Source organism: Manacus vitellinus, unplaced genomic scaffold, assembly GCF_001715985.3.
Source record: "Manacus vitellinus isolate BGI_N305 unplaced genomic scaffold, ASM171598v3 scaffold_8_pilon, whole genome shotgun sequence".
NCBI classification, from domain to species: domain Eukaryota; kingdom Metazoa; phylum Chordata; class Aves; order Passeriformes; family Pipridae; genus Manacus; species Manacus vitellinus.
In genome coordinates, this window is record NW_021940864.1 from 5635546 (window position 1) to 5656386 (window position 20841).

Below are 20841 nucleotides of genomic sequence, written 5' to 3' on the forward strand. Positions count from 1 at the left end.
ATAGGGAAAATGGAGAGCCATCAGTCACTTTTTATAGCATTGTATATTGAGAAGAATTATTGATTGTGAAGATCTACTGCGGCTTGTTCAAACAGATGATGCAGTTTTTCCATATGTCATACTTAGGGGCTGTCCAGTTCAGGGATTGTTTTCACATTGGTGGTAGGAAAGAGTGAAAGGTTGCTGTAGCTGCATGGCCACACTGCTTTGAAAGAGCAGAGGCACAGAAATACTGAAAACTCTACTTGGTGGAAGAGACTTTCTGGAATTTTTTTTTGCAGTCTTGCCTGTGAGTTGAAATGTGCAGTGTTGCTGTGCTTGGAAAGCACACATTCATGTGCTGTTACAAACTAGCATTCCAGCTTGCTTGAAAACAACAACAAAATGCTTTCCAAGTACTAATTCTGTTTTAATGAGAGATCTGAAGAATTCTGGAGGATGAACTGCTGGAACCCACCTCTGGGAATGAAACAAAGATGTCTTTAGTAGCAGAGTAGTTTATGGGTAAGTACACCTGTGCTTTTAAAAACTCAGTGTTTCTCTGGAATTTTGGCCTGGATTAATATGGGTCGTGTGAGATGTGCCTTAAGACAGTGTTTCTAGTGAGAGCTACTTGCTGTAACTGTATGTTCTGTTAAAAAAAGGCAATTACTCATCATTCCCAACCTGTGTGCTTGTTTAGTTCTGACTCCCAAGAAATGCTGTTGCCTGGCTTTGTAATAGTCAGGGGGTTTGTTGGAGATCTTCAGCTGGGTTTTGACTTTTTAATTTAGATTGTGAAGTTTCAAAATGTTCTTCCCCAACATCTCATAAAGTGCCCTGCACCCCTGGGAAGCAACTCCCCCGTTAGCTGAGAGAGGTGGTCCAGATTGTTGCTCCCAGTGACTTATCCTGATGGGTTTCATGCCTGGGCAGTGGGACTAAACCTGTCCTGGGAGAGCTCTGGGAGGCAACTAGGCAGAGTGTCCCTTCCCTTGAGTCCCTAATTTGGCTTCCTGCCTACCACTGTGCTCCTCTGCTCCTCTGGACTTGCAAAGACAGGCCTTTGATGGGCTGGTGACTCTCCTGTGATGCTCCTGGGAGCATCTCAACAGGGTGTTATTTGGGCTTCCCCCTTCCACTGTCTGTGCTCCTTTGGGGGCATGTGGAGGAGCTTTTGTTGAGGAAGAAATATGAAACAAAGCATCAGATATTGGGGTGAAGGTAAGGACAGGGAGAGGACAAAGAGGAGCTTGATGTCTTTGAAAAATCTGTTAATCCACTGAGCTTCCAGCTTTCTCCTGTGATCTCCGGAAGCAGGACTGCTGCTGGGGATCATGTCCTCTCCCGGTGGTAGAACTACCATCCTTGCAGTCTACCTTGCAGTCAGCAAGTAGAAAAGCAACACAGGCACAGATTTTGTGTAATTATCTCGAGCATTGCTCTTGTCCTGCAAAATACTTGCTGTTTCTTAACACTGTAGTACTTCCATGTGAGACAAATCTACGGATCACAAGTCCTCAGTGAAATTTCTGTGCAAGTTATTCAGTGCATACTGTGTTTTCAAGCCTGTGTGTTGTACTTTGAAGGTGGTAAATCCTAGGGGATTGGAATGATCTGCTTTGGCTCTGAATTCTGTGCTCTAAGTTTGATTTTCCTATCAATTGCCTTCCCCATCCTGTGTGCAAAGCTTTTGTGAGGATTTTTTTTTCTTTCCATGAAAGCAATATCGCATCTTCTCTTTGCTGTTCTCCTTTGTGCTGAGTCAAGGAACTTTTTCAGGGAATCCACATTTTCTGCACAGTGTCCCTCTGTTATTCCACCTCTTGCTCTGGTATTTTTCATATTAAAACCTAACATAACGATAACACAAAATTACACATCAGCTCTGCCTCTTCTACCTTCCCTGTTGTTCCATCCATTGTTTTGATGCTCCTGCTTGCATTTTCCTATTAAGTCTTTACTAAAGTTTAAGACAAGCCAGGTAATGAAATGTCAGCTGCTTTTTAAAGCATGTTGATTGTATGTATTCTTACTGCCTTTCTTTTCCCAAGCAGGTTCTCTGTATTCTGAGCAGCTGTCCCATTCTGGACACCAAAGTAATGCCTTAATTTCAGTGATTGTCTGCAATGTACGAGAGCAATAACCAAGATAAGCTGATACTTCAGCAGATATAAATAGTTGGATTTAAAAAGCTTTGTCTCCTGACAGTGCTGAAATCTTGTGATTGGCGCATTTCCAGTTCACTGAAGTCTAAGCACAGACAGGATTATTGTGAGGCTGCTGGACAGTCAAGGTACCACAGCAAAACAGGTGAAGGTTAAACCCCCAGAAATTTAAAATAACTGTCTCCCAGTAAAGACTTAAAGGAGGCTCACAGTCACAGAGTATTCTCAGGTGTCACATTACACTGGTGATTGTACTGAGAAGCCAGGACTGGGAGCATTGACTTCTCCATGAGCTAGATCCTGGGAGTGAATGGTGATGTGTGGGGAGATGGGGAAGTTTTGAATGAGTGGAGGTGTCCCCATATGTGAGATTCTCCCTGCGGCTTCCCTTTCCACTTGGTTGTGATCAAAGTTGCCTTGTTCTGCTTATGGATGAGCAAAGTTAGGGAAGTGTCATACTCAAACACAGGCTGAGTACAGTGTGTACAAACAGGGTGCACCTGCATGCACAGCTGATGGGAAGGGCTTGCTCGTGCATTCTTCACCAGAGGGGAAAGTGGGCAAAAGTCTTGTGTAGCTTTAAATCAGTTTAATATCAGTACAGGGTTAACACAGAATATCACAGTTGAGTTCAGGTTGTGCTGGTGCTTTAGATAAATCTTTTCTCCTTCACTTTCTGAATTTCTCCTCATTTTAACCCTGAATATATACCTGGATTTGTGGGTAACATCAATATCCCTGTAAAACTTTCGGTCCTGAAATTACTTGTTCCTATGGTTAACTGCTGCTGCCTTAATTTGGTTGTATTTTATGACCCCTGTTCAGTCCTTATGAAACCAGACCCAAGTTTGGTGCATTTTAAAAGCTGAACAAAATGGTAGTTAGCAATTGAAAATTATTCACTTGTGTCTTGTAAAGGGGGAGAGATTATCAAGTCCTGTGTATACATATCATATCTTGTATTTTTATTATCCGTATTTCTGGGCGAAGGATTTCTTGGCCAATTTAAAATAAAATGTAGAGATTAGATTTGTGAGTGCCCAGAAATGCCCAGAGGGGAGGGTTCAGCTATGTGACGTGTGAAATACCAAAGAGGCAGCCCTGAGGGTTTCTCTCCTGCCAAGTAGTAAACTTCAGAGGGAAAGAGGGAGAGAGAATGTAAGCAAACCTCAGTGCCTGCTCCGTGGCTGGCAGTTAATAAAGTGGAGAAGATGAATGAACCATACTCTGAAGAAGTCCAGGATTTCTATACATCTGACCTCAGGACACCCACACCAAAGCAAGTGAATATTTGGCCACAGGCTGAAAGGAATGGTAGCAGCTCTGGAGTTTCCTTTTCTTGCCCACATGTCTGTCTTTACCTTCTCTTGTTGTGCCTGATAGGCTGTGTGCTGGGACATCCTCAGTGTCTAGATTATGGGCCACCTTTCCAGCCCCCTTTTCACTTGGAGTTCTGCTCTGCCTATGAAAAATTTGGCTGCTGTGACCAGGAGAGAGACAACAGCATTGCAGCAAAATACTGGGATATCATGGATTACATTGATCCCCGGGGGCATAAGCTGTGTGGAACATACATCAAAGATATCCTGTGTCAGGTAGGGCAGAAAAATAATATATGTATCCTATGCTTTGGGCTGTTTTGGGGGTCAGTTGAGATTCTGATAGCTCCTTATGGCTGGTCGTGTTGCTGTGAAGGGGGGTGTGGGAGCAGGGGAAAGGTGGACTGACAGGGTAATGGCACCTAATCCTCAGCGTGCATTTTGCAAAATGCTTTGTGTAAGGTGCATCACTCTGAAATCTGGCAATATATAGTGACATTAGCTAGCAATAATGGTTTATGAAAGCATTGCCCAGTGCAGATGATGATGGGAATCCTGCTGCTCAGTTGATTTTTTCATAATGAAGGAGAGAATTACAGATCAATATTTATCTTCTGCTTGCAGCTACCAGGTGCTGGATTACAAATTCTACACAATCAAATGATGTGGGAATTATGGGCGAAGTGTTTGGATCTCTGCACTGCATGAAGGATGTGTTTTGACTGTGTTCCTGCTGAGGATGCTCCAAATGGTGTGGTTGTTAAAGTAGAACAAAATTTAGTAGGCAGTGGTTTCAAACAGCTGCTGCAAGGTCCCGAGGCTGCAGTCACAGCATTTTCATCAGTGCTGTATCCACATTGCCCACTTGGCTCATGGAAACGGGCACTGTGCAGGGAGGAAAGACCACAGGCACTGTTCTGGCTGAGCTCCTCTGCATCCCCGTAATTAGAGAGCAGAACCCACCTGCCTTTTTAACAACTGGTAGTCACACAAAGCTGGACTCACTGCATGCCAAAATTCAAAGCAGCCAAAAGACACACTTAATCTTTCTAAGAATGTGTAAAACTCTTGCAGTTAATATTTCCTTAGCTTTAAAGTATTATCTGTGTATCAAAATGTTTCCACTCTTTTTGGATGCTGGCAAGCTTGTGGCATCTCCTTGGTGTAAGGGACACATCCTTTCAGCACCAGGGCTGGAAAAAAGTAGCATCAGGGTGGTTTGTGACTTTAAAGTTGGTAAACCAGAAAACGATGTGTTGCAGGTCCTAGCAGAACCACCGGTGTTGATGTTATGGAGATTTTTCTACCTGTTTCAGGTAGAAAAAGAACACTATAAAAATTTACCATTGCTTCTTTGATTGCTCATTCTGCAGGGTGCAATGTAATTTTGTTCTAAGTGTATTTTGTAAACAAACGAACCAAACCAAAACTAAAAAACCCAAACCCCATACCCTTATTTACTTATAGATTTTCAAAGTTATAAGCTGTTACTATTTTTTCTATCTTTTAGAGTAAGATTGCTGTTAAATCTTTGAGGAGGAGCTTGTGATTGTGTTATGTGTTGCTCTTCCTGGTCAAGTTGGTGACAACCATGGAAATGATGTTGGGTTCTCTAGCAAATATTATTTGGCTGTTGAATTATTAAGAGTGAAGATGTACCAAATGGTTTTGCTCTAGGAAGTCACTTTGCTGGAAATTGTTGCTGATCTCATGTGGAAGGGATGTGAAATGATAACATCTCCATTCTACCACCTCCACAGTCTCCTGACAGTTTGTAGTCACTACCTGTGAAATGTTCACATGTACTTATTGCCACATTAAATATGAAAATACAGATGCATTTATGTGATCAGCATGTAATTGTGCCAAGTGCTTATTTCTGCAGTGTATGGCAGGACTTCAGATAAACCGCTGCTGTTGGTAAGGAGTGCTTTTATTGATATTCTCCATATGGAACTTAGGACACAAAGATTAGTCTCAGAAGCAGCGGCAGACAAAATAATATTGTTAGCTTTTGCCTTTTGAAGAAAACATTGGAGGAAAGTGGTGTAGGTGCTTACTGATAAACCTGAATAGTAGCTGCTCTAATTTAGCAAAGGTAGCATTTTTTCACATTTCTGGGGAAGATCAGAGCAGTAGCTGTGTGTTGCAACAAAGCAGCTCATTCAGTTAGATGTCCCTTCAGTGCCAAACCCAGCAGACAGTAAAAACCAGACAACCTTCCTGGTGTGGCAATGAGGGGAGTGCTGAGCATTGCACAGAGGAAGCTGGTTTTGGCAACAGCAGCAGTCTCGTTGGTCCCACAGAGCCCAAGAAGGATGCCATGGAGCACACCTTACCTTGGCAGTGGGGCTGTGTGTTTCTTAACAGACAGTGATTATACAGGGATGTGTTCTGGATCATGGATTTCCTGCTGTCACTCTAAACCAGATTCATTTCTCTTAAAAACTGACAGGCTAGAAGAGGCATCTAAAGCAATCTGGCTCTGCTGGCAGAGCTGTTTCAGTTTGCATCTGGCAAGATCTGGGTCTATTTTAGTTAGCTACACTTGTTTTAGGAACTTAGAGTTTTAGAGGCTGACACCCAGCTGAGGTGTTCTAGGATTTAGCTTAAAAACTGAATATGAAACTCTGAAAACTGCCTGTAATGTTCTTAAAGAGGTGTTGTACAAGTTGCGTGGCTAGAAAATTTCCCTGGATGCAAACCTTGCTATGTGTGCTAGAACAGCTGTTTGGCTGATGGCTGGAAGGATGCTTCTCTGTTCAGAAAACTGCTACAGGAGAGGCTTAAAAAACCAAAAAAGGTCAATTAAGCCTTGTTCAAGATGATTGAAAGCTGTGATGTTAGCATGCAAGGGGAGCTGATGCAGGGAAAGCAACATACTTTCTAAGCCAGTTTTAATCAGAGGCTTGACTTGATTTCTGAATGCATACTCTTCAGAGAAGCTATTACAAAACAGCAGAGAAGCATCAATGTGATCTTAGGAGTTTCTTTGGTTTTATAAAGTGGTGAGATTAATTTTCCTGCATGCTTGAGTGAAATGAAAGCAGACAACCAACAGTGACTGCAAGGCCACCTAATCCTGGGAGTTTACACAGACCCTGAGGAACAGCCTCCATCTCATCTGTCTTGCTGGGTCTATGTGCTGCAGGCATTGTTTTTTCAGCCAAACACTGGTGGGGAAGCCCAATGGCTGGGAAAGCATGGCAGCTGCTCAGGGGCTACACTTATTCAGGAGCATGAACTGTGGGAGACCTTTATGCTGCAGCCTGTTGGCAGAACAGAGTTGAGGAAGCTCAGAGGTGGTGAGAATATGCCTTGTTTCAGAAGCAGCTGTTTCTTTAATGTTCTCAGGTTACAGGTCTGGGAGCTGGACTCTGCTCCCACTTATTTGAGAGAAATTAAAATTGTTTTCAAGGGTGTTAATAAAGTAATCACTTCAGAACAGAGCTGAGAGGAGCTTTAGTTTTCCAGTGACTTGTGCACAATGGAATGGTGAGCCAGCTGCAGCCACATGCTAGTGGGGAATGAGGGAGATTCCCAGGACTAGAAATGCAGGTTAGGCTCTGTCTACTCTCCCATACCTTTCTTTGGAGACACCTTATCAGGCTGTCACCTCTCCTTGCCTCCTAGTCACTTGAAATCAGCACCACATTTTGTGCAAATATGGTGCTAATATAAATATAACTAAAACCTCAGCCCATTTGGGGGTGCATACATGAGTGTGTAGTGGTGAAAGCAGGCAGGGTGAGCAATGGCTAATGGACTCAGGGCAGGAAAGCATCAGGGCAGGAAATGCCAGCCAAGTGTTGTTAAATGCCTGCACCAAAGCTGCTCTCCTTCAAGAAGGTGAGAACAGAAAGACAAGGACATTTACCTGAAGCTTTGACTTTTGCGGATGGTGCTCAGGGTCTGGTGGTGCCCTTCTTTGTCATGATAAGAAATTAAACATGGGGAAAATGGTGTGATTCTGCCAACTAGGGCTGGAGTCAGGCTGCAAGGGCAGGCCTAGGAGATTTGGCCTCCCTTTGCAAGGCTGGAGACTTCTGATTTGGGAAGTGGGAGAGGTTCCTTACAGATGTGATACAGGAGCAACAGAAACAAGTTCATTCTATGCAGTTCATTCTATGGCAGCAATGAAAAGTGAGAAACTTGCTACACCATCCAAGAACTGACCTTTACTACTTACAAATCATATCTGTTCTTATTATGGCCAGAAGCCCTCGGGTACTTCACACAGCAAGCTGTTTCCTGTGCTCAGAGAAGTTTGGAATCAAGGATTGTAGTCTTCACATTAAATACCCTAGAAAGGCTGCTTCTTGCACAAAAAGGAAAAAAAAAAAAAAAGCCAGTGCTTGTATAGCTGTCCAGATTTTTAAAATGAATTTTGTTTAATGAAGCAAACTTGTTTAATGAGGCAGAAAAATTGCTAATGCAGTAGTTCTTTGTTCGTCGACTTCCTACGTACTTACCTTCCTACATGTGTGCCCAAAAAAGACCTGGATAGATTGTTTTGAACTGCTGGCATTGAAACGAATATAATAACATTTCTGCAGAGTTTAGTCTCTTCTGTTTTAACTTCTGCAACTTTTTGCTGATTAAAATAGAGGTGGGATTTTAATGGAAATGTTTTATGGAAGTTCTGGCCCAGAATTTAGGTACAAATTCAAACGCAATGCCTGATTTTCAGAATTTAACCTATAATTTGCACAGCTAAAACTTAGTAATCTTTGGAGGAACATAATTTAAATTCATAAGACTTGAGAATGTTGCTTGCAGTGGTTTTTTCCTGATGATCACATATAGAGTCAATGATATCTACATGAATTGCATAAGATGATATTTACTTACCTGAATCAGTTTTAAATCTCAACTACATCTGCTTTGGTAATACTGTGCATGCAGGAACACGACTGGAGTAGTACAGCATCAGACCAAAGATTAATTTAGCCTGTGTATTTAATTGATATACATCTTTAACATATGTACATCGATATACATCTTTAACAGATGTACATCGATGTACATCTGGTAGAGTTTCCCCTTCTTTTTTCAACCTGGCTCCTACTACCTTTATCTGATGCTCCCTCATTTTTCTTCTGGGGGTAAGTGTAAATATCACAAGTGACTTCTCCATGTCACTTGTGATGTTTACAGACCTCTGTTAAGCTGTTACCCTGCTCTGATTACCCCTCTGCAAGACTGTTGAGTCCCATCTGAGTGAGTGGAGAATCCCCATCCTCCACAGTTGTACTTCCGTTGGGAAGAATTTTGCTCTTTGATGAAGGAAACTACTACTGATCTCTAAATCCATTTTGGCCATATCCTGAGTGACTTTCTACTACTCCACATCAAAGGTGACTCTTTATGTTCCCCGCATTACTAATTTTTCATTTTATTAACCAGTTTGCTTTCATGAAGACATCTTGGCTGCTCCCAGATGTGTGTACACAGTCACATGCTTAATTTCTTTTACTTTCTAGGAATGTTCTCCGTATGCTGCACACCTCTATGATGCAGAAAACCCTCGGACACCTCTAAGAAGCCTCCCAGGGCTCTGCTTTGACTACTGCTCCGAGTTTCATTCCAACTGCCGCTCTGCCATCCGCCTGCTGACGCGCGACAAGCACATCCAAGAATGCTGCGAGACAAACAGAACGCGCTTCTGCAACCTCCTCCAGCTGCACGACGAGGACTACTGCTTCCCCAACGTGCTGAGGAACACGGCCCTCAACTACAACCTGGGCTCCGTGGTGGAGGACCAGGGAGGCTGCATCCAGCTCTGCCTGAGGGAGGTTGCCAACGGGCTGCGGAACCCGGTTCTCATGGTGCACCCCAACGACCGCTCCCACCGCCTGTTCGTGGCCGAGCAGGTGGGCGTCGTCTGGGTCTACCTGCCCGATGGCAGCCGGCTGGAGGAGCCCTTTCTGGATATTAAAAGTATAGTGCTGGCTACGCCATGGCTAGGGGATGAGAGGGGTTTTCTGGGGATGGCTTTTCACCCCAAGTACAAGTACAATGGGAAGTTTTATATCTATTACTCATACATGGATAAGAACCGAGTGGAAAAGATCAGGATCAGCGAATTGAAGGTTTTGGCGTCTGATGCCAACAAAGCTGATCCACGCTCTGAAAGGTAAAGTTCAAGTTGAATGCTACTGTAGGCCACAATGAGAAATCATTTTTCTCTGTCTCTGTCAGAGAGACAGATAGCCCCAGGTATCAGTACAGACTAGGGATGAATGGACTGAGAACAGCCCTGCTGAGAAGGACTTGGGGATGCCGGTGGATGAGAGGCTGGACATGACCCAGCAACGTGCACTTGGAGCCCAGAAAGCCAACCGTGTTCTGGGCTGCATCAAAGCAGCGTGGCCAGCAGGTTGAGGGAAGTGGTTCTGCCCTTCTATTCCACTCTCATGAGACCCCACGTGGAGTGCTGCATCCAGCTCTGGGATCCCCAGTGCAGGAAGGATAGGGACCTGTTGGAGCGAGACCAGGGGAGGGCTACCAAGATGACTAGAGGGTGGAGCACCCATCCTATGGGGAAAGGCTGAGAGAATGGGGATTGTTCACCTTGGAGAAGAGAAGGCTCTTGGGTCACCTAATAACAGCCTTCCAGTACCTAAGGGAGCCTATAAGAAAGATGGAGAGAGACTGTTTAAAAGAGCATGTAGTGACAGGACCGGGGGAATGGCTTCAAATTCTACCTACTGAGAGTAGGTTTAGATTAGATATTAGGAAGAAATTCTTTACTGTGAGGGTGGTGAGGCACTGGCACGGGTTTCCCAGAGAAGTTGTGGATGTCCCATCCCCAGAAGTGTTCAAGGCCAGACTGAGCAACCCGGTCTGGTCCCAGGTGTCCCTGCCCACAGCAAAGGGGTTGGAACTAGATGATCTTCAAGGTCCCTTCCAACCAAACCATTCTATGATTCTTTCCACTTGCAGAACCTGCACATTCCCAGTCACCCTGGTTCAGGTGTGTGACTGGCCTACTATGAGTCTACCAGAGACAGGTTGGCTCAAGGTCACACAGTAAATCAAAACTGAAATGAAAAGAGGACCCAGGATCTAGACTTCCAGGTCATCTTCTCTCTCCATCTTGTACTCTTGTCTTCTAAAGAGAAATAACAGCCTTAAGCCTATTATGGAATTCACATCTGCCCTAAGTGTTTTGTACTGTAAGAGAAGGGGGATGCTTTGCTACAGTACTATACACTCTTTTTATCTGCTATGTGTGCACTTACCCTGTTCTCTGCTAAGAAAAAAGCTAATTCTCAATTATGGAGGAGAATTTGTTAAAAACGGTCTTCTTTTCTCTAGAATTTCACAATCACAATCACTCTATGATGCTTCTGAAGCCCCCAAATTCACCAATTGCTTCTCATATAAGAAAGCAGAACCCACCTGCCACAACCAAAGTTGAAAGGGCAGCAAGTATTCCCTGCAGAGGAATGCATTGTGTATTTGCAGTTGTGTTTTCAGAAGAACTGTGGTACTCCTGTGCCTGTGATGGTGGGTGAGCTCTGTAGCACAGGAGGTGCTAATGCAGTGCAGGCCAAAGCAGGAATGCTGCTTGGTTCATGGGAAAAGTGTTTCCCTGAGGGGTGCCACACTGAAAGGAGCTCTGCTGCACGGCAGGAAGGTGGCCTGATGCTGCAGGCTCACAGGAAATCAGATGCCACCCAGCAATGTGTTTGACAAAGCTGGTACATCTGTACAGCTGGGACATCCTGCTTTCTTCTGTAGGAGTGGTGATGTGATATTTCTGCAGCCTCCCAAATGCTCAGTCCTTCCCAGTACCCACATCTGGACTTATTTGTCTTTTCTTTTTTTTCCCCAGGAATCTTTTGGAGCTTGAGGAACCAGCTGCAAATCATAACGGTGGGCAGCTGCTCTTTGGTGTGGATGACTATATGTATCTATTCACAGGGGATGGAGGGAAAGCTGGAGACCCTTTTGGAAAATTTGGAAATGCTCAGAACAAGTAAGTAGGATGGGAATTGAAAGCTTTGAGCTTGTTCACTAAGATACAAGGTTTGGAAGTGAGACAGTGTGGAAGAATAAAGTAAGAGTGCTTCCTGAAACTGCTTGTGCACCTGCAAGTCTATCCAATGCAGTATTTAAAAAATTTTTTTTTGCATTTTGAAAGCCAAGTTGTTTAGGGAAGAGAGAGTCTTCTAATTTGGGAAGGTTGCAAGACATATTAGCTGTTGGGTAATTAATTTCGGACAGATAACTTTCCGTTGAAAAGGGGGAAGAGAAAGATAATTTTTGTGTTTTCAGTTGGCTCTCATGCTGGGATTTCTTTTTCTGTTGTTCTCCTCAGGAGCACTTTGTTGGGGAAAGTTTTGAGGATCGATGTGGATGGAAAAAGTCCTGATGGAAAGCCTTACCGCATCCCTCCTGATAACCCGTTTGTGTCTGATCCCAAGGCCCGCCCTGAGGTTTATGCTTATGGGGTCAGGAACATGTGGCGCTGTGCAGTTGACAGAGGGGACCCTGTCACAAAAAAGGGAAGAGGGAGGATATTCTGTGGGGACGTCGGGCAGAACCGGTTTGAAGAGATTGACCTCATTGTTAAAGGAGGGAACTACGGCTGGAGAGCAAAGGAGGGATTTGAATGCTACGACACAAAGCTTTGCCACAATTCCTCTTTGGGTAAGGAAGAAGTTTTCTTATAGAAGATTACTTTATCACATGTGTATATTTAGAGGGCTATAGCACTGTTTTTCCATTGAAGCTGAATAATCCCATGTTGTGTGTTAAATAGAGATTGTTTACTTTAGAGCAGAAATCCCTTCTCCCCAGCCCTGTGGTGTTGGTATGAAATTACACTCTGCTTATTCAGGGAATTCCCTGCCACACATTGCACCTGACAAGATGTTCAAGTTCAAAGCCTGTGCATTTTGTAGACAGCGTTTTCCCAGTGAAGCCAGGAAAGCAATGGATTTGGTTTATGTAGAAAAGAGATTCTCTTCAGAGGATCTGAGCCATGACTGTGGCTAAGGAGAGTGGACCAGGCTGATCCTGAGACCCTGAAACAACTCCTGTGGCAGAGGCAGTGTGTCCTAGCAAGCAGGGTGTTGCAGTAGAACGCCCCAAAGCTGTTCTCTGGGTCTGAGTGTGGGTGTGATGGACAAACTCAATTCATGCCTCAAAAAAAGAGTAGAAATTGGTGGTCTTTGTAAAGGTCTTCGCAAAGCATGGTAGAAGAACTGGATATTATTATAATGCTCCTTAAGCTGAGACCTGAAGACACCTGGTCTCAAGCTTGTGTAGGTGTTTCTGAAACATTTGCATGAGCAGGCAAGTGCAGAGTGTGCATTACTGCACAAGTGCAATGCAAGTGCGTTGTGCATTTCTCCTCTGCTGTGCCAGTACCCACATAGCTCTCAAGTGTTTTGTTTGGTTGCTTTCCTAATGGCCCAGTCCTCCATTGAAAACAAAACTGACTTGGATTTTGCTGGTTAATCTATGGTTTTTAATGAATTGCATTTGTGATCTTTATCCTCATCATTAAAGACAAGCTATTTGATCCTGGGGAAAAAAGTGAGGACAGGACTAGAATTTTGTGGGATCTAATAATTCAATACGAGAAAGGGCTGAATTAAATTTTAGCATTGCCAGAGACAAAGTCTTTATTTTATTAAAGTCCCATGACATAGAACAGAGGTAGCAGACTTGTTCATGTTCTGTGCTGAGAATGTTAGTGAACCTATGAAGATGTTGAGTTAAATTGCAAGTGCTTGATCTTACTCCCTTCTCTAAAAATACTGACATCAGTAAAGATGATCCCTGTTGAAATGATTGGTGCAGTCACAAACCTGCAAGATAACACTTCCTGCAGGCTGATACCTTTCTGCATTGCTTGCTTGATGCAAAGAATCTTGGTTCTATGTGTTATGGAAGCTCATTGTGACTAAGCCTTGATAAGCAAGTACACAAAGAGCTCCTTAAAGCCCCTGGGCCTGTTCTGTCCTAAAGTACTGAGTTCCTACTGAAATTTCACTGTGTGCTTTGTTCAACTGTATTGGTCCTTCTTTTAATTGTACCTGTCAGTGTCATTGAGCAGTTGCTTTTTGATGCTCTCTGGAAGTAAATTTTCTGACTTTTTATTTCTCTGAGTTTAACAGGTGACGTTCTCCCGATATTCGCATACGGCCGCAGTGTGGGGAAGTCAGTCACTGGAGGTTATGTCTACAGAGGATGTGAATCGCCCAACTTGAATGGCCTTTATATTTTTGGTGATTTCATGAACGGGTGAGGCTAATTGTTTTCTCTGCAGCTCCCATCTGGTACCCTCATCTGGGCAAATAAGTGTATTGGAGCATCCCAAACCCTTTTGAGCTGGAGTAAATAAGAATGCCGGATGTCTGTGTACTAGATTAAATGCTCTGTTTGATTATTATAACAACTTTTTTGGTTGGAATCTAAACTTACTCCAATTTAGAATCCTTGGGATACGTTTGCTTTTGTTCAGGCCTATTTTTCCAAAAATCAGCCAACAGTCAGGGTCCTCACTGACTTTTTTTCAGTAATGCATGATTTTGACAGGAACTAATTTTGATAATGGAAACATAAAACACAGGGTTTTATTTTTCATCTAGTCGACTTATGGCTTTACAGGAAGATGAGAAGACAAATCAGTGGAAGAAGCAGGATATCTGCATTGGCAGCACAACGGCTTGTGCTTTCCCTGGAATGATCAGTTCTTACAGCAAATTCATCATCTCATTTGCTGAGGATGAAGCAGGTGGGTATCGTGCTAGCCATACCTTCACTGGAAACTGCACTGTCAGATCTCTGTTGTAGGAAGAATGTGCAAAATTATGTGGCTCCTCACATGTTCCTACAGAGTAGGCATTGCAAACAGGTTTGTGGCTGTCTCAGCATGGCAGGGAGGGTTGGTCTGTGGTTCAGAGAGGTCTCCGGCCCTGTGTGGCTATTGCAGCTTGGCTTGACGGAGAGCTCAGGAGACAGATCCTCACGTGAAATATGCCAGGTTCTCTAAGGAGGCTGAGCTCCTGTTTGTTGCAGCCTTTCCCTGTCCTCTTGTTGATGTTTGTTTGTACTGTTTCATTAATCAAAAGGCTATATCAATGCAATTCACCTTTTCATTGTAACAGCTCATCCTCGCTTGAGTTCTTAGAGCTTATCTGAATTTTCCCTGCTTCCCTAGTATAAGTTTCTCAGTCTTATTCAAAACAACAGCACTTTACACTATGGATTATAGACCAAGGCTTTATTTGGGTATCAGGAAAGCCACTCATTTTAAAATTTAGTGTAAAGGTCTCAGCACATGAGTTATTATTAAGGTCACAATGACCAGATCTCTCACCAAGGTGGAAGTACCGATGCATATTTTGTGCACTTTTCTACAGTCTCCTGACATAGCTATGTAACACAAAATGCAGCTGTGAGTTTTTGGAGAACACAGGTGTGGTTTAGTGAGCTCTGATGCTTCACCATTCAGCAGAAAAGAGATTTGCTTGCAATGAAAAGATCCTAGATGGTCTGGTTAGCATATTCTATCAAAGCTTCATGGAGATGCAGGCTTTGTTGTATAATGTATACAATGGTAGAGTCTTTCACAACTACCATAGAGAAGTAAGAAGCTTCTGTCTTCCATGGATTAGCCAATTTAGTTCTTTTTGGATTTCTTCTTTTTTTTTTTTTTGGTATAACTACGAGATGGCTAAACATTTCTTGTGTGGTCTTCCCCTCTAGTTGTAGTTTCTGGCTGCTTCTTCGGTACAAACATGTTTTAAAAAATACATATTTATACAGAGGAAATGAACCTTTTGGAGAGCCACAGACATGAGGTAATGAAGGTCCTGCTCAGGCATTCTGCCTGATTGAGAGCTGCTGGTTCTGTGTGGACCCTGCTGTGGGCAAGAGACGATTTGGTGTCTGTGGGAGCCCACCTGCATAGATCAGGGTGAGGCCAAAGCCTGCTTCTTGGACATAAGGCATGACTGAGGGGGTAACTGAAGGGGTTTTCTTTTCTGACCACATGAATTAGTGAAGAGCCAGGAAAGAGAGGAAAATGGAAAACTGGGATTCAGCTTGGGCACTTGAATCTAAGACCAGTTTTCTTTTTTCACTTCCATTTAGGTGAGCTGTATTTTATGTCTACTTCTTATCCCAGTGCCTATGCACCACATGGATCGCTCTACAAGCTTATTGATCCTGCAAGGTTTGTAGTTAAAGATGTTTTTCCAGGCCAAATTCTTCTATAATCACTATATGCTCTCCAGGTACCACAGTAAAAGAATGCTAAGTACTACTGATAGATAATCTCACTGACATCTACATTCAGTCCTTGGTTTTTGTTCACCCACTCTACATCTGGTGCAACTTTAATCAGTTTTAATGAATTTATTCCTCACTCATCATATCTGTGCACACAGAAATCGGAAATAGAGTGTAAATACCTTGGAAGATCTGGGAGAGTTAAGGATTAGAAGAATATCTCCTTGGTTACATATCTGAAATATAGCACAGTGATATTTTAAAAACTACAGCCCATATCCTTCAGGGTCATTACATCAAATATCTACCATGCACTTTAATATAAATAAGTGAATTGTACTCCACAGTGTAGTTTTCTTCATGAAGATGAGTGAAACCTGGTGGTTCACGCAGCGTTCAAATAATAACTGGAGTCTGAATTTGAGTTTTTCCAAGCAAAATATTTTTCCCCATTAAGCATTATCCTTGCTAAAGTCTGTTTTTACAATAATAAGCACACTTACATAATTTTTTCCTCTCCCAATATTTTGGATCTTGCTAAAAAGCATTCAGTGGATTTCAAATCACCCTGTAAAGCTGATACAGTGCAAATGTGTCTGTGCTGTTGCAGAGACCTCGGGCACTAACAAAATGAAGACATCAAGTTATGTTTTCTTGTGAAGTTAAATCCAAAGCTAGATGGTAAACTCAAGCTCTGTACCAAGGTGATGGGAATAGGAACTTTTGAGTCTTTTACTTGCTGTAATTGCTTGAGGAGCCTCTTGCCTTTAACACATCATTTGCCAGGAAGTTTTTGAACTGCTTTAATTGTGGCTGACCAAAATACAATATTTTCAACTAAAAAATTTCTATATTTGTGAGCTTGCATAAACATCAAGAGCTTGTGCCTGCTCTATTTCACCAAAGAAAAAAAGTTCTACAGCCTCTATGCCAGTCCCTAATGTGCCATGAAGACCCTGTGCTTTTGAAGCTTCATGTCCCTCACTTCTAGAGCAGGACCAGGCACTTATTTCCTTGGCTCTCTGGAATTTATTCTTGTATTTTCTGCTTCACCTTGTTTACCTTAGCCCGAATGCTGCTCTGTCAGCTTTGCCCTTGTCTGTTTGTTTAAGCATGTTGCAGGCTTGTCCAGGGTTGTGCTCCTCTGGAGCCTGAGCATGCTTGGCCCTGGAGCAGAGTGTCCTAACACCTCCAGCTCCTGGGCTGTACTCTGGCCTCCTCCTGACTGTACCATGAGTGGAGATTTCTCCTTTATCCTTTGCATTTTAATGCTGTTTATAGGGCTCTTCCTTTACTGTCTTGCTGGGATAACTGGCTCCCCTGATGGGAGCAGTCCCAGTCTGCTCAGCCAGGCACTCCCTGCCTCCTGCCCACACATCAGCCAGCACGCTGCCAAGGGCAGCAAGCCACACAAATACCTGCTTTCAAAACATTCTCAGGGCCACTGCCATGCACCTGATGGCAACTCAAACTTCCCTAGGAACCTACCAGGAAAACTGGTGACAGCAGTGCCATTTGTCCCCATTTCAGCTTGTCTTTCCAGCACTACTCTTGGAGGCAGCAGAGTGGTGCCTGGATTCGCACCAAATTCCTTCAGTCATAAGCAGAGGGAAAATGAATTAGGAAGTGATTTAAAAATTAGAGAGGAGAAAGAGGGGGGGATCCCCCCCAAATCCCTGCAAGCAATGCCAACAACTCTGCTTTAGTAACCTTTTTTTAAAAATTGAAATGGTGTGGAGGAAGCACTTGGCTCTTGTCACTGTCTGAAAGAGAATGCTAATCATAAGAAAATGTGATGCCTTAGGTTATGCTTTGCTTTGCTCTGTGCTGTCAAGCATGCCAAATTGGAAGAACCTGTTCTTATTTGTCCTACAGCATTTTCCCTTGGTGGGTAAGGGAAAACACAGGTGTGTTGTGCTTCTTTGTACCCCCTTCCCATCATTTAATATGTGACAGCTTTACCTTGGGGAAAACGTAGGTTTGGTTTTTTTGTGTGCTTTTGTACTGTGGGAAATTGTCAGGGAACAGCAGGAGAAGAACATGGACACATTTTCTTTGCAGTTGTTCCTCCCTCACTCCTTGCCTGTTTCTTTCCTGTCTCACCCCTCTCACTGCAGCACCACGTTGTGTCCGAAGCAGCTCCCTTTGAAGGTCACACTAATGTTGTGGGGCTGTGTGGGAACATTCTGCTGTGTGTGCAGAGATCCTTGTGCTGCACTGTGAGGGAGGGCAGAGAACTGTCACTGACAAGCCCTGTGTGCATGAGTGAGACTCCCCTGCTCCAAGGCGGGATGCACAAGCCAGTACTGGTGAGGACAACCCGAAGTGACCGATTGTCTGGAATTGAATGCCCTTGAATTCAGTGGTGGGCAGCAAGTTCACACAGACAGGCCAGCATCCCACACACAAACCAACCAACCAACCAACTGGCTATGGATGCTGGATAAAGACAGCCCAGGCTGTCTGATGACAGAAACTTGACAAGAAGAGTGGTAGAAGAGAAGCTGTAGCCTTCCAGCTGCTACTGGGACAGGGATTTTGTGGCTTGCGGCCTTGTGTAGGCTCTTGAATTCCACCTGTCTTTCACTCCAGGTGCCTAAAGTGCTTTCGTGCCTGTTCCACCAGAGGCAAATGACAACAGGTGATTGATGTGTGCCTATGAAATAAATAAAGTTCCCTAACAATCTCTGACATCTGCATATGGGTTTCTGTTTTCCAAGGAGAGCTCCACCTGGGAAGTGTAAATACAAGCCTGTTCCAGTGAAAACAAAGAGTAAGCAGATACCATTTGTTCCACGTGCAAGTAAGTTGTCAGGCTTCTCACTTTACTGAGAAGCTAAACATATAACCATCTTTCCAGGATGTGATTGGAATCTTTAGCAGTCTTAAAAACTGAAGCATTGAGCAGGACCAATCTTGAAGTTTGGCTATCACATTTAACCTGTGCTTCTGCCATCTACAAGATGCCATGCTTTTTCTTAATCTCAGTCTCTGTTTTCTTTTTTTCCCGAGTGTTGCCAAATAGTAGTGTACATGGGCACTGATGGCTTTGAGTCAGGCATTGGATTAGGTCTGGGAAGTTCTGAGCGCTTATGCCTGACTCGGTGACAACCTTCTTGAATCAAATAATCCCCTCTCTGTACCTCTAGGGGAGTCAATCTTCCTTCCTTCTGGCCATCATCTGTCTTAAAGTCTCATGCAACTAGAGCAGGAGTTCCATCTTGAGTAGAAATGGTGTTTAGCAAGTTGAGATTATCTCGTCTGGGATTTCCAGATATTAGTGTAATATGAAAAATTTGTATCGTTAAGTCTGCCAAAAAAGGGTGCAAGGTTTCATCATACTCTGCCTGGAAGTAACTTTCCTTAAATAGACATTCATAATTTCTAAAATTAAACATTTTATTTCCAAGAAAACCAAGGGTCTTTTGATGGAAGAAGAGAGCTTTATAGTGTGCATTTCTTCTTTCAGAATGTCAGCTATTTTTCTTAACTGTAGCTCTACTAAGGATTTCTATCAGTTGTATCTCTGAATTAGCCTTTTTGCCTTAAAGCAGGGATGCTGAACCATGTTATTTATTTTCCTCAGAGACTGTCCTTGAGCTGCTTAATGAGCCTTCAACAGCCAAGCCTCCAAAAAAATCTTCTACCCTTCCTGCAGCCATCCCAACTGTTTATTCTAAGAAAGCAAATAAACCCCCATCCACCAAAATAAAAGCATCAACAGTACAACCAGCTCCATCTGGTAAAGAGAAAAAGAGAATCAAAGCTGAGGCTAAACCTCACAAGCCAAGGCAGGGAGAAAAGGCTGCACACAGCTCCAGAACTACACCAGCACCACCTTTGCCTAAAAGGAAGAGCTCCCACCTAGCCAGACCCAAGAAGGTTCTTCCGAAGAACGCAGCACTTGCTAAGGGAAAACTGGAGAAGAGGAGGAAGAAGCAGCTTTTGAAGCTTAGTGATGTACCAGAATAAGCAAGTCACTTGTAAGATGGTGAAACAAATGTCTTGAATAGTGACCAAATAAAAGAGAATTTGACTGACTTATTGCACCAGTGCTCCCGGGTGTGCCTCTGTTACTGGCAGTGCTAGCAGTCTCTATATATGTTTTATTAATCCTAAAGTGCACCAGCCTCCTAATATTAACTTTCTTTGCAAATCCTCCTATGATGTCCTTTTCTGACATAAGTGATTATGAGAGTCTCTGATGGACATTCACTGGTAAGATTTATCTGTGCATGACTGTCTAATAAATCTGAGTGCCTCCAAATTCTGGGACTTTCATCTTTGATCAAAGAATATGGAAGAGATATGTCAACGACCTCACCTTCCTCTTTTTTTTTTTTTTCTTTGAGACGCAGTGAAAAGTATATTTCAAGAACAGTTGTCTTTCAGACAATGAAATTAGATTTTTTTTTTTCCTTTTTAGAGGGGGGCCCACCAAGATGCTCAGAGGGTTGGAGCACCTCCTATGAATACACAGACTGAGAGAACTGGGGTTGTTCAGGCTGGAGCAGAAAAGGTTCCAGGGAGACCTTATAGCAGGCTTTTAGTCCGTAAAGGAGGCCCACAAGAAAGATGAGGAGGGAGTTTTTACAAGGTCATATAGTGCCAGGACGAGGGGGAACAGCTTTAAACTGAGACAGGGGAGGAGCCAAGGAAACACCCTCAAACACCCAAGTTACATCTGAGCAGTGAGGTGGAACCATCCTCCGGTTTGAGACCACCCAGGGGGACGCGAGGCTGTCACAACCCTCAAAAGTTCAGTCCCAGACAAGTGTGCTTATCCGGGAAGCGCAGCCGGGGCCGGACCTGCGCTCCCCCCTGGGCCTGGGAGGCCGCCGGGCCCATGACGTCATTTTGCAGTCCCGGCGTTACGTTCGTCTCCGACCGCCACCCCCTCGAAACACCGGGTCGGGAACGCAAAAGGCACCTCCCCGCTGCCGCGGCGGTGGCTCCCCGCCGGCGGGGAGCGACCCCAAGCCCCCAGTTCGGTCAGCGGGAAGATAATGATAAAAAAGAGGAGAAAAAGCTGTAAAGGCCCCAGCGAGGATCGAACTCGCGACCCCTGGTTTACAAGACCAGTGCTCTAACCACTGAGCTATGGAGCCACCTATCATTTCCAG

At 43.8% G+C, this 20841-nt stretch overlaps 1 protein-coding gene and 1 non-coding gene across 2 annotated transcripts; one reads left to right on the forward strand and one right to left on the reverse strand.

Annotated features, from left to right (window-relative positions):
• Positions 1-399: 399 nt before the first annotated feature.
• Positions 400-19690, forward strand: HHIPL2 (HHIP like 2). The gene is made up of 10 exons (XM_008919877.3): positions 400-504; positions 3531-3742; positions 8950-9602; positions 11307-11450; positions 11793-12124; positions 13600-13726; positions 14074-14219; positions 15581-15662; positions 18439-18521; positions 19305-19690. Exons 1-10 carry the CDS (start codon positions 501-503, stop codon positions 19688-19690), a joined length of 2169 nt encoding a protein of 722 aa, XP_008918125.3. The 5' UTR covers positions 400-500.
• A 1063-nt stretch (positions 19691-20753) lies between these two features.
• On the reverse strand, positions 20754-20826 carry TRNAT-UGU. Its single transcript has one exon. It is a non-coding gene; the product is annotated as a tRNA-Thr (tRNA).
• Between the last annotated feature and the right edge of the window lie 15 nt (positions 20827-20841).

Coding starts and splice junctions, on each gene's coding strand:
- HHIPL2 (XM_008919877.3), top strand. Junction 12,125..13,599: donor TTGCCACAATTCCTCTTTGG/GTAAGGAAGAAG, acceptor TGAGTTTAACAG/GTGACGTTCTCCCGATATTC. Junction 15,663..18,438: donor AAGCTTATTGATCCTGCAAG/GTTTGTAGTTAA, acceptor CTGTTTTCCAAG/GAGAGCTCCACCTGGGAAGT.